Source organism: Falco biarmicus, chromosome 5 (assembly GCF_023638135.1).
Source record: "Falco biarmicus isolate bFalBia1 chromosome 5, bFalBia1.pri, whole genome shotgun sequence".
NCBI lineage: Eukaryota > Metazoa > Chordata > Aves > Falconiformes > Falconidae > Falco > Falco biarmicus.
Genome location: NC_079292.1, coordinates 19,421,636 through 19,434,638, shown reverse-complemented (window position 1 = coordinate 19,434,638; position 13,003 = coordinate 19,421,636). Strand labels below are relative to the sequence as shown.

The following is a 13,003-nucleotide window of genomic DNA, read 5'->3' as shown; positions in this document are numbered from 1 at the left end:
GCTGGGGCTCTGGCTGAGGTGACTGAGCAAGTATTGACCCCTGGCATGTGCTGCTTAAACTCTGCCTTTTCCAGCAGTGCTGAATCTCATAGCCCATACCTCAGTCTTTTCCCTTTCTAGTCTCAAGCTCAGTTTGTTAAATAGATATATATATATATATAAAAAATTTATCCTGCTTGAAACATGAAGCACAATTTTTTGTTTTAGACTTCTTGGGCAGCCTGAGACATTTAATCAATTAACTCAGTGTTGAACAATAATTAACACATGCATTTGCTTATTTTATTGGGCTTATTATCCAACAGCACCTTAACCTTCACCAGATAAATCAAGAGGTAAAACCATTTATTTTGAACACAAGAGGTGATTCACATGACAGATGCTGGTTCATTTAGAAAAGCTTTCTTAAAAGCTAATTGTGACTTGGTATTACTCTGTGTGTGTGTGAAGATTCCTGCCAAAACTGTGAATAGCTAACATTTCTGAATAGCAAGTTACATCTGATAAACAGATCCAACTGTGGTTATGGTCAGAAAAGGGAGTATAAAAATAGCAGTTTCTATGTATTTGGTCATGTCTGCTTACTTTTCCAACCAAAATAAAGTTTTTCAAGCTTTTTTATTCATGTAGGCAGTCCAGAGCAAATACATCTTTGGTAACTGTGCAGTAACTCTATTCTTTTTAGATATCTTATACAGAAATGTTATGCTACTTTCCTAATACAGACCTACACTGATTTGAAAGTGAGGTTATCAGGGCAAGTTTGCAAAGCTGCCAAAAAAAATAGAAAAAAACCAACAAAACAAAACTAAAAATCCCCTCTCTCAGCTAAGCCCCCAAACCAGAGAAAGATAAAGAGATCTGTAAGTCAGAAAACATGCCCTCAAAAGGTCAGAAAACAAAACAGAATATTGTTGCATAAAACCTACAACTATTGATTGTCATATTTTAGATCTTTAGTTTCTCTATGCGCAGACTGAAACTTAACATGAAATTCTTCTGGAAAATTTAAGCATGAAATGTAATTTTTGCAGCCTTCCTTCATATTGAAATTCATTTCAAGGTAAAATTTGACCGAACTAAAATCTTATGCTTCAGTTGTAAAATACATGGGGCAAGAAGACACAGAAAATGGATCATACTACATTTTGCAGTATATGATGCGGAACCAAAGAGCATTTTCATTTCCTCGATCCAGATGCAAACCCTTGTCTTGACTGCCTGCAGAGCATCTGAATACAGCCTGTAGAGGCGCTTTCCCTTTCTAATCTCATTTCTGTCCCTGGCCCTCCACTGCGTGTGCACCAGTTTCCACTCAGGGGAGATATATAGGGCTTATGCAAAAGGCAGAGCTGTCCTCCAGCAGCTCCCCAAAATTGGACAAATGGAGAACCAGGACTATTGAGTTGCACCTGCAGCCAAAGAAGCTTATGCCCATGGCTTGAGCTCTCAAGCAGAACTGCAGATACATCATGAATAATACACAGGACCATGTATTAATAATAGGAATCCATATAGCAAAATATTTTCTCCATTAGGGTGCACCCTAGTCGTCAAGAGACTGCAGAAACCTTCCTAAAACTCAGAAGAAATCTGACTACAGGCCAAATACTCCCCTCAGGGAAGTCAGTGGCAAAAAAGTCTGCCTGACTGTAAGGGTGTATGATTTTCTGTTTTATACAAAAAGAAGGTCACTCGTCACATGCATGGACAAGTCGTCAAATACATCTGGTTAATAGAATGTGGCTATTTTGGGCTCAGCATGGTGCTATGATTTGCTATGATTATTTTTGTTGATATTTTAATATATATTTTATGTTTATGTGTTTGTTTATATATCTAAATATATTTAAATATATGTTTATATATTGTTTATGTCTATGTTTAAGCACAGGGAGAAAAACAGAAGACAAAAACTGAGATATCCATGTTCCATCAGTTGCAGTGGACGCAGTTCACACAAGGTCGTTGGCCAGTGGAATACATTTTCTGTGTTCTCATGTTGTGCATCTCTAAGGAACCCCTGTAAATTAACTGTTATTCTTTGGAGAAAAACAAGGACAGCCCCCGCCCCCCCAAAAAAAACCCAAAAAAACAACTCAAACAAAACCAAACCAAAACCAAAACACAACCTAGAAATAATTTTCATTCTGCAGCAGAAAACATTTTTTTCTCACAGAAATGTGTTTTCCCTGTAATGCCAAATGTTCAAAATATTTTCTTCACAGACTTTCAACTCCTTTCTCTCCCCTTTGTCTCACTTACCAAGGCAGTCATTCCCAAATGGAAATTTTATTTTTTACCACTGGGCGTAAATTGGGTGAAAACTATATGTTTTGTGAACATAGGAAAAAAATGAATAAAATTTAACAATGAATATTTGTGGCTTGGGAAACCACTCATTTTTGAGAAAAGTTGTTTCACTCCAAGGTGAACATCAGTTGTATGGACAGTGAGTCTGGGCAAAGGAGTCTGGGCTGGATAAGGAGACCTGTTTTCTGACTCACATGGCACGGGACCACATGCAGGTCTCTGGTTTATTTGTGGAAAATGGAGGCAAATGGTTTCCTGTCTTGTCACACAGTCATGTTGTAGATGGTAGGTGGGTGCATGGGAGAAAGGAACTGTTTAAGTTAAGGCAGAACTTTTCTTGAAGTGTTTATTTCTGAACACTTGTGTGTCACGAAGGCCGGTCTCATGACTTTTAAACAAAAACCAACGCCATTGCTTCCATGAGGTTAAAATGAAGTGCAACAGAAGAATTACAACCACTTTGCCTGTGACGGAAGAAGGTCAGGCTGCGCATTGGATTGAGGCTTGTCTTGTGGAGCGATGCCAGCCAGCTGATACTTGACCTTTAGATTCCCCAGAGTTGCCACAATTTTGGGGAAGTGGCATTTGGAAGATGGCCAAAGAGGGTGACGGAAAGGCCAGGCTGGTAGCCAGGGGCAGCCGTGGGCAGGTTGGTGGAACGGTGTTTCCTTACTGAGAAATTGGTGATGCTTTGCCCCTGGCCATGGGATTGGGAAATCCTGCCGGAATGGCTGTGGATGAGGGTGCTGCCTGGGGATGGGGAGTCCTGCCGGAATGGCTGTGGATGAGGGTGCTGCCTGGGGATTGGGCCGAGGGGGAGGCGGAGGAAGGGGCAGATTGTGAAGGAGAACGGCTGCCGGGAGGGACAGGTTTGCCCTGGCTGCAGGTAACAGAGCAAAGGGGGCTGTGGGCTTGGGTGGAGGCTCCGCGGGGCTGCGCTGCAGCAGGCACCAGCCCCGGGACAAGGGCTGGGGGCCCCGGCCCGGCCCGGCTGCTCCTCCTGAGCTCCTAAGGGATGGAGGGAGGGAGGCAGAGGGGAAGGAGGGAGGGAGGGAAGGATGGAGGGAGGGATGAGGCGGTGGGAGCCCTCTCCCTGGGCTGGCCGCGGGGCGGGAGGGGAGGCAACTCCTGGGGAGGGGAGGAGGAGAGGAGGCAGAGAGGGGATGTTGTTAAACAGTTTCTTACCGTAAGAGGGAGTTGGGACCCAGATCTTTCCAGTTAATCACACAACAAACTTAGATCATCGCAATAAAAACCAGCTCGGCTCACTCTGCCTCCTCTAGTGACCGGCTGTGCACAGGGTCCTTCCGAGGAGCCATCTCCTCGCCTCCTCCCCGCCAGCCGCCGGGGGGGCCGCCAGCACCATGTGGGCCACCCAACTCCTGCCAGCCTTGCTGCTTCACCAGCTGCTGCTGCTTCCCACCACCACCCCTGTGGCAGGTCAGTTTTGCTATCACTTCGCCAGTGACTCCCCTCCACCTCGCAGCTGCATCATCCTCCCGCTCCTTCCCTCCGCCGCGGCGCGGGTGGGCGCTCGGGGCGGCGCACCGGGCTGGCCCCCCGCAGGTGGGGCAGGCGGGGAGACCCCGCCGCCTCCGGCGCCCCTCAGCGGCCCGGGCGGGGGCTGCGGTGCGCCGGTGCCCGCCCAGCGCCTCCCGCGCCCGCGGAGCGCTGCGCTGCGGAGCGGTGCGGTGCCGAGCGGAGCGGGGGGCAGCGCGGCAGGTCGGGACAAGCCGCGCTCTGCCTGCGGCAGCGGCCCCGCGGCCCAGAGCTTTGCGGGGAGACGCGGCGCGTTTCGGTGGTTTGCGGAGGGGCCGCTGCGAGCCGCCCACTCCTCCCCGGCTGAAGTGGAGCGCGGGGTCGCTCCGGGAGCGCAGCCCCGCAGGCACCGACGGCGGGAGAAGGGAATCTCGTCGTTGCCCATAGGTGCTGCCGGCCGTTACTAGGACGCAAACACGCATTCTTAAATTTCCAAGGCGTAGAATAAATGTTAAATAACAGAAGTTGACAAGGAATAGCCAAAGCACAGGATGGTAGGCTGCTGAGAGGGAATGTCCTTGCTGAAGTTCATCAGCATGAATGTGCTATTTCCATACTTGTAATTTCATTAGACATTCCCGATGAAATCCGGGAGGCGGACGGGGAGAAGGAGCAAACAATAAGAAATCAAGTGCTGGAAGCTCTCTAGGTGAATTTCTTTCCTGAAGTGTCCCCCTTGGACTGGATATCTGAAGAGCTAACTCAGTGCTTCTATCGGTCCTCTGGGGAGCCGCTTCAGGAATAAAAAAGTTTGCAAAGGTTTCTACAAACCTTTCCTTCCTTCCTTCCGACAACATTGTTAAGGTCAGACCTTTGCACAGACAGAAACAAAAGAGAGCCACAATTCAGGGAAAGGATCTGCCAGGAGCGGACAGAGCCAGGGCAGGCACACGCGGCGTCTGGGTCCTGGGGCAAGGTCTGAGGGCATCAAGCAACGTGTATGGCAAGTGATGTTAATGGCTTCCAAGACACGACTATGTTTTCTGGTTAAAAAAAAAAAAAAAAAAAAAAAAAAATCAATATTTTGAAACAGGATTTCAAAGTGGAATGTTTTGTGATCTGAGTGGGCAAGTCAAAAAAAGACTGGCAGCATCACGTGCAGTAAAACCTGTCATTTTTCCCCTACAGCAGAAGTGTGATTCTGTAGGATGTTGAGCATCTCACCAGAGCTTCTGTGCTCAGTCTGCTCAATGATGATTTTGGTTTTGTGGGCATTCTGAGCAGGTGACACAGTGATATCGAGACTGTGCTACTACACTTTTCTGAACTCTTTTTCCATGTACATGGTGATTTCCATGTTACGGACATGCGACCTCTCTGAAAAGTGATGACTAGAACTGGTTAAGAATTTTCTGAGGACATGTGTTGTGTTTTTTCTTACTAGACAATGCTGACTCATTAAAAGTTTTCACAAAAATAATTCCTTTTAAACAGAAACTTTCTTTGGCTTGGGTCTCCCAAATCAAATGAAAGATAAATTTACAGGGGGAGACATTCACAATAGATTGTGGTACCTGCTGTTGAGAAACCCTGACTTGTGACAGAAACTCAACAACTGATGGGCTAGTTTGAAAAAACCAAAAAAACAACCCCCCCCAAAAAAACCCCAAAACACAAACAAAAAAACCCCAAACCCAGAATAAACACCTTCTCCCTAACTTTATTCTATAGGCCAAAGATACAGAAACTGGGTTATAGCCAAGTTCAGAAGAAGGTAGTTCATGCTTACTCTCTTGATAGTCAGGATGTTTTTCTTGAATGAAAGTCCTTGTTCTCCCTGACTGTAGGCTCTTTGCGCTGGTCTGTAGTTTACCAAGCTCAATGGTTATTTAATCTAATATTCCAACAGGAGAGATTGAGAGAGAGCCTCAGTACTGCCAGTGTCAGTAGGCTGATGAATAGGGTTGTGCTCTAGCCAATGGGCTCTCCAGTTAAGGAGTAGATGGTTCATCTTGATGTGGAAGAAAATAAGAGTTCCAAAACTTCAGAATTTTTCACATGGTAGAACTTGTTTTCTGGCCAACTTTCATAGTGACAGTTTCTTGGCAACCCTCTCTTTCTTAACTTTCCCCCCTCACTCGCCTTAATATTAATCAATCCTATTGTTTGCCTTATGGGCAAGAAAGATGACTCTTACCACACTGCCATTGTGCTTACCTTTGCTTTTTAAAAATCTATGTTCTTCAACAAACAACAGTCTGGATTTTTACAATGCAGGCAAGGGGAAGTTGTGCCATTCCTTTCTGAAAATATATTGATTTCTTTCTAAATATACATGCTATCATTGTACAGAATGTTGAATTCTTTTTACTAGGATGTTTTAAGAAAGATTATTATTTGCCTATATGTTTATTGTTTTTATATATGAAAAACAAGCTAAATGTTGAAAACATAATTTAAAAACAGGAAAAACCCAAGCCTTTTGCTAATGTATGTTCATACTCCTATTACTGCTCTGTCAAAGATGATTTGAAATGTACATAATAATGAATGTTGTTTCTTCCGTTAATGGATCTTTTAGGTTTGGAATCCCATGCCCTAAGTTCTGTGTGAAGACAATGTCCTGTGCAACTGAGGTTGCTGACTAATACATTTGGGTTATATTAATGGGTAAAGAATAAGGAGGGTAAAGAAAACACTGAGAAATTTTAATGTCAGCAAGCTGTCTACACTATCAAGTTCTGAGTTTCTTTTTAACATATAAAAGATGAAATGGTGATTGGCAAAAGATAAATGTGCAATGTTCCTATAGACTACTTGCCTGGTTATTATCAATATCCTATAAGTCTCTGTCACGTGCATGAAGAAATTAATCTGTAGCTAAAAACTCTATCAGGGAGGTTATTTCCCTGTTTCAGATACTTTTATTATTCAGTATTCTTACGCAGTATGTATTTAATAATGTTAATGTAGCCAAACTAAAAATTACTTTTTAACCAAAGGAAAAAGTATATCAAAATATTGCAAAAGAGTGAATGTTAAAGATGTATTTAAGTTAAATATGTATTTGTCTGTGAAGACACTGTCAGCCAAATTGTTTATCCAAATTTCTCAACACTTTCTGTAGTTTGGATTATCTGAAGCAGTTGCTAATGAAGATGTGGGAGTTGCACTTAGTTCCTATAAATAACAATAGCTTAAAAAAAAATAATCCCATAGCCATAATCGATGTATGAATGTTGCGTATTCCTGTGGTCTGCATAGCTAAGTATATTTTAAAAATTTAATGTGATTTATACTTTCCCATCCCATCTGTAGATAATCATTATACTATATACTGTCAACAAATCGAAATGATACTCTGCCTATTGGAAGACTGTATTCCTTCTGTTTAATGGAATCCTTTTGGTGCTCAGTGCCAGGGACTGCTTGTTTTGCTCTCCCATGTAATACAGCACTTACTCTGCTTAACAGATTTTCTGTTTCTATTAATGCCATTTTCATAAGCCACATAGCAGGAAAATATAGAGTTGAAAGACACGAGATTAAAATGTTGCATAAAATTCTGGAAAATTGTGCACTGAAGTCAAGGAAAGGAAAGCCTCTTATTGGAGAAGCTCATCTGTCATTATTGTAATACTTCAACTGAGGCCAGGGTTGGAAGGGAAATGTGCAGTCTCCCTCAGAGGGTGTAATATCTCCCCTTTGGATCTTTATGCTGAACATTACTTTGCCACCTAAGCATTTCAAACTTTTCCAAGATCTGAAAGCAGGATGACTGGGCCTCTAGATGGGTAAAAGCTTGATGAGGAGAGGAGAGTGTTGCCCTGAACGTTTTGCAATTACTTGTACTGGTGGAGTGTTAGAATTTCACTTTCTCCCCATTGGCACTGAGGTGGGGTTGAAGGGCAGTAGAAGGCAGCATGGAGGTGAGAAGGGACTGATCATAGAGGTGAGAAAAGATTGATCTCCATGCTTGCTTGGGAAACATGAATAGTAGGAGAACTGGAATCATGTAAGCAATGTTTGTTCCTTGCAGTGGGGAAGTATGGCAACCACAAAGAACTGCGAAGGGGTGAGGACATCCTTGCTGTTACCCCCATCTTTTTCCTGTAGGTTTTTTTGGCAGTGTACTTAAAGGGTAGTGCAGCTGTTCCTGAACATGGTTAGTACCTACACGTAAAGCAGCACTACAGCAAAACAGAGCTGGGAACATGCTCCAGATTAGTCAGATGTGTTGGCAAAATCTAGCTGCAGTTTTCTTTCAATGGCTTGTGGGCCTCCACCCATGTGTTGTCTGATGAGCCCGGCCATGCCTGGCAGTCCTCAGTGCTGCTGACCCAGCTGGGGACTGGCTGCTCCCTCTGTCTCCCCTCAGCTCCAGCTCTTACGACTCCTGGCCTTGGCCAGCAGCACTGGTTTTATGTATACAACATGCAGCAAGGCTCTCATCACTCCTCACAGGGCTGGTTTGCTGCCCTCAGCAGTCCATCACTTTTTTTTTGCCCAAATCCCTGCCCTGCCTGCTTGTGCTTTTCTCTTTCTCTCACTGCATGCCCAGGCACCCTCAGCGGTGGCTGAGACCCTGTTGCAAAAGGAGTGTACAACGTGCTGGGTGCCTCGGAGGAGACACCAAGTGCTTGTAAAGGTTGTGGAACGCCATGTAAAATGGTGGGGATTTAATTCTTTTGCAAAATGCATTAAAAGGGAAAATCCTCTCAGTAATTTAGCCAGGGGTTAGATACAGCAAGTCAGAGTACAAACTACAGAACATTTGTTTCTGCCAATGGGTCCCAGCATCCTGCAGAGCAGATAACCTTGTCTTGGAAGAAAAAGAGCTGTCTTTTGCATCTACCATCCAATTTTAGAATACACTATCAGCTGTTAGCATTATCCTTAGCTTGTTGAGCTTTCATGCTGACTATAGGAGAGGGTTACAGAGGTAGGACTTAGCATAAACATGAAGCTGAGTTCCAAGAAACATGGCAGTTTTTGCAGCTGCTAATAAAGGGTGTGTGTGCATGTGGTCTGTGTGTGTGCATGGTAACATGCAATGTAAGGCTAATAAGAAATACCATTTTGCATTTCATGAATCTACTCAACAACTGGAATGAAAGACAATGTAAAAATAAGGAAAAAATATCTCAGTATTATATATCTACAGTTCAAGCTACTTTCTAAAATTGATATTTTTTTTTTTTCCATGATGGCTCTTTTGACAAGGAAATAAATTTCAGAAGTTAAAATAGTCACATCATCATCTGGATACCTTTCTGAGAAACTGTAATTGTGACAGACTAGGGATGCCTCCTTGTACAACTGGTTTTATTTTGGTAACTTTCCACCTATACAGCTGACTGCAGTATTTATGGGTATGGTTGGTAAACTTCTTTCACGCCAAATTATTGTCTTACATAAATAACCACATTAAACTTAATCTGGCATCAAAGTCTATTCAGTCTACAAAGTTATTTTCTTGGGCACATTTCAGAATTGCTTCAGTTTCTCCTTATGCTGGTCTTCTCTTCTTCCTTTTTTTCTTTTTTCTTCCAAATGAGAAGTCATTTGGAAAAGGTATTAACCTTTTTGCATTCTAGCCAGGAATCTGTGCATTTCTGATACTGAAACAGGCATAAAGAGAAGTCAAAGTAAATGAAAGTAAGTTAAAAATAAGTTAGAAGTGCTGAGCATTATTTTTTTTATCAAAGTGACTTTGTTAGGACTTGCTTTAAGAGAGAAAGTTGCCTTTAATGTATTTGTTAAAAAAGTGCTTCCTAACTGTTCTCATAGATAACAATACTTTGATGACCCTATTAATGATTTTAGTATCAACATGCACCTTTAACATCTTTGCTTTTACTACTGTCACCATACTGTTAATTACTATTTAATAAGCATGTGGTGTCTGAAACCATTTAGTAACAACTATTTTCACCATCTGGTCAAGTTTTGTTGGTTTTGGTTTTGTTTGGGTTTTTTTTTCTTTTTTCCCTTAATGAAGCCAGTATATTTATATTGTCATAGTATATTGGATATTGGACCAATATGCAATTTATTCTTGATGTTTATATCCTTTGAAAAACACTGTCTTAGAAATACATTATTGAAATATAGTAAAGTATCCCTTGAACCACATTTTATAGACAAGTTAAACACCTCACTGCATTTACATACTGTTTTTCAGTCTAAATATGCTGAAAACTGTTGCTTTATTTCAAACCCCACTCATTGATTTTTCTTCTTACACAAGCTTTGCCAAATGCAATTCTATGCCTATAGTTAAACATACTTTATTTTTTGTTTTCATATTAAATTGTCATTATTTATACTGAGATAAGCATTCAGCTGTGATATCTCTTCTAAAAAGTGTTGTCTGACACTATGATAATCCATGGTTTTGCATATTTTTGCTTTGTGCATTTTATTGAGATCTAACATTTGCTTGTTTCTTTTTTTTTTTCCATTCAGATACATACTTATGAATACATTTTCTTGGGTGTTACTATGTAATTTTTGTTGAGTATGGTGTTCCCTGATAAAATGTTTGCTATGTTTATTGTGTTGAGCTGTGCTTTCCTACATTTATTTCACATATATTTAGGGTTAGGGTGGGGGTTTTTTTCCACTTTTTTTTTTTTTTCTTGAAGGTCTTTCATATGATGGTAGATTTCTGATTCCCCGCCCCCTAAGTTTTAAATCACATCACATGAAATTCAGCTTTCATATTTTGTTGTAACACAACTATTTCAATCTCTAATTAGTGCATCTGTTAATTGCTTAAGATCAAGGGACTTCATTACAAACATGTTGCAAAATATTAAGCAGAGATGTAAAATGCCAATAGATACTAAAGAAAGGGACTATGTATCTTTTATATTTCTCAAATAATTGAGTCACTTTTTATGACCCTTTTTCTTCATGGGAATATATTTTGAATCTTCAGCTTCTCTGATCTTCCTACAGTGTGTGGACAATTCCCCCTTTTTTAATTTTTTTTCCCAATGCCATCTTATTTTGTATTTCGTTCTCTATTTTGAAGGACAGCAGTTGATTCCTGCAGTTCTCTGACAGCATCTGCCAGCCTAGGGAATATAAGTATCTTCATTTTCTTGATTTATTTTTTTTTCCCAAAGATTTAGTTTGTCTCTGACATCTGACAGACATAATGAACAGTGGTGCTGTTAGGTGACTGTTCATATTCTTTTCAAAACTGAAAATTATAAAAGGTCTTTTTTCCGTCCATGGTATGAAGACCTGTACCCAACTTACTTACATCGGTAAATATGATAATAGATTAAAAAAGTATCATTACCACACACAGTTGAAAATCTAGCATAAGAAAATAAATAACTCCCTAGTAAAAAGCTGAAGTTCTGCAAGTGTAAACAAACAGAATAAGGAAATAAAACCTGATACCAAACCATTGAGATTTCATTAAGAAGTTTTATTTAACCATAAACCTTTAATTTGAATGTATTTTCTTCTCTTTTGGAAAATTTGGTCTTGAGTTTTATGATGTTTGTTCTGTATAATAAAGTGGGATGTAAAATTAGAAAGAAATGAAAGGAATGTGGCTTCTCACATTATCACAAGACTTCACGATGTGTTCCTTTAAGAAAGCACTAACTATTGCATAGACTAGAATGAAACTTGGAAACTCTGGAAGCTGACATGCCGAATGCATCGTAATTCCTATTTAATAAAAACTTTCGAGAGTCTATGGCAGGTTCATAGAAGTAGTGATTTTTCTAGGGGAGACAGCCAGCATGCTCTGCTTGTACTCTATAAGACTGTAACTCCGAAGCCTAAATATACATCTGTATTAGAAAAAGCTGGGCTGGCAGAGGAAGGATAAAGGGGTTACCAGTGAGGTATATAGAGCCAGATAATGTAATTGTAAAATCTTGCTGTAGACAATACAAGCATTGTTTTGATCTCATTATAACGGACAAAGGTGATCTTTAGGCCTGTTGATGTCCTGTATGCTATTTTGATTACCAAAGCAATGATATCATATTGGTTATATTAGTTTTTTACTGCTAAACAGATAATGAAAACCCAAATATTTGTTATGGTCAGACTAAAATCTGAGTGTTCGGAACTTGCATAGGTATTTGAACTCTAAGTGTCCTGAAATTAGGCTTATACTGAATTTCTTGACTCATATAGCTCAATATCAGACCTATTGTTTTCTGCAAGGTGCAACTTTTTTATTTAGATATAGAACGTAATCAGGTAGTTTCAGGACTGAGTGGTGTGGTGGTGTGGGAGTCCAAAGCCCTTTTTGGTGGGGAACACAGGGCCAGAAGAGAAAAGGAAGTTATTTTGCTGCCATTTTCCCATTAGCCTGATGATTAGAAAATAGCTAGTGAGCAGGGCATCAAAATGCAAACACTTCTGCGAATTCAACCTATTTATTTTGTTAATTAAGGAAGTGTCTTAATTTCTATGATATTGAATATTGTGGTGTCCATTACTCTCAGTACTTGGTGTTTTACTTGTTCCATTTTGTATAAATATAATTAAAATTACAGTTAAGTATGTTCTGGAATACAGGTACTGCAACCTCATAGTGAGTTTTCTCACTAAAATGCTGTAGAAAAAAAAATTTGTTTATCTCTGATTATGGATTTGACATGGACTGGAACTGCTCCAAGAAAAGGTGTTGGAAATCTCCCCCAGACACTCTATAGTTTGAGCAGTCTCAGTTCATGGTTCACGTCTGAGAAGATTGTACAGACACCTTATACAAAACAGGTACCAAGGGAACCCAAAGTTGAGTTCTTGTAGCTCCCAGGTAAATATCTTTCACTGTGAGGAACGTTTCTTCAGTAAATATTTGCATTTTACGAAAATGGAAGAGCTGCAGCAGGGAGACTGTGGAAATCCCAAATGAGATTATGGAGTAGTTTTCCAATGCTGCATCCTTCTAGAGCAAATGTGGGCGTTCCCATTTCATTGAGCACTGGCTGAGCTATTTTTTCTCTTCAATCAAGGTTGCTATCATGTTCAGAAATATAAAGAGGCATCACCCACATCTTCTTGAGGCATTTTTTAAGACAACTGAAGAAATATTTTTAGTTAGTCGTTGTTTGTGTTGAAGAAACAAAATGTTGATTCATGTTAGACTGTATTCTTTCGTGTTTTAATCAGCTGCTATTATTTTCCAATCTAAGTGGAATGTCAGACTTCCTTAGTAATATGATATTCA

The 13,003-nt window shown here is 40.7% G+C and overlaps 1 protein-coding gene across 3 annotated transcripts in view; it reads left to right on the top strand.

Moving 5' to 3' along the window:
* The first annotated feature begins 3,494 nt into the window (after positions 1-3,494).
* Positions 3,495-13,003, top strand: part of HGF (hepatocyte growth factor) — a 57,539-nt gene continuing 48,030 nt past the window's right edge. For 2 of the 3 annotated variants that reach the window (XM_056341325.1, XM_056341324.1), the window contains exon 1: positions 3,496-3,753. In XM_056341325.1, the coding sequence (XP_056197300.1) occupies positions 3,678-3,753 (76 nt within the window). In that variant the 5' untranslated portion in view covers positions 3,496-3,677. Of the gene's footprint in view, positions 3,754-13,003 lie in introns of all 3 variants that reach the window. The other variant, XM_056341326.1, reaches the window with a different exon arrangement.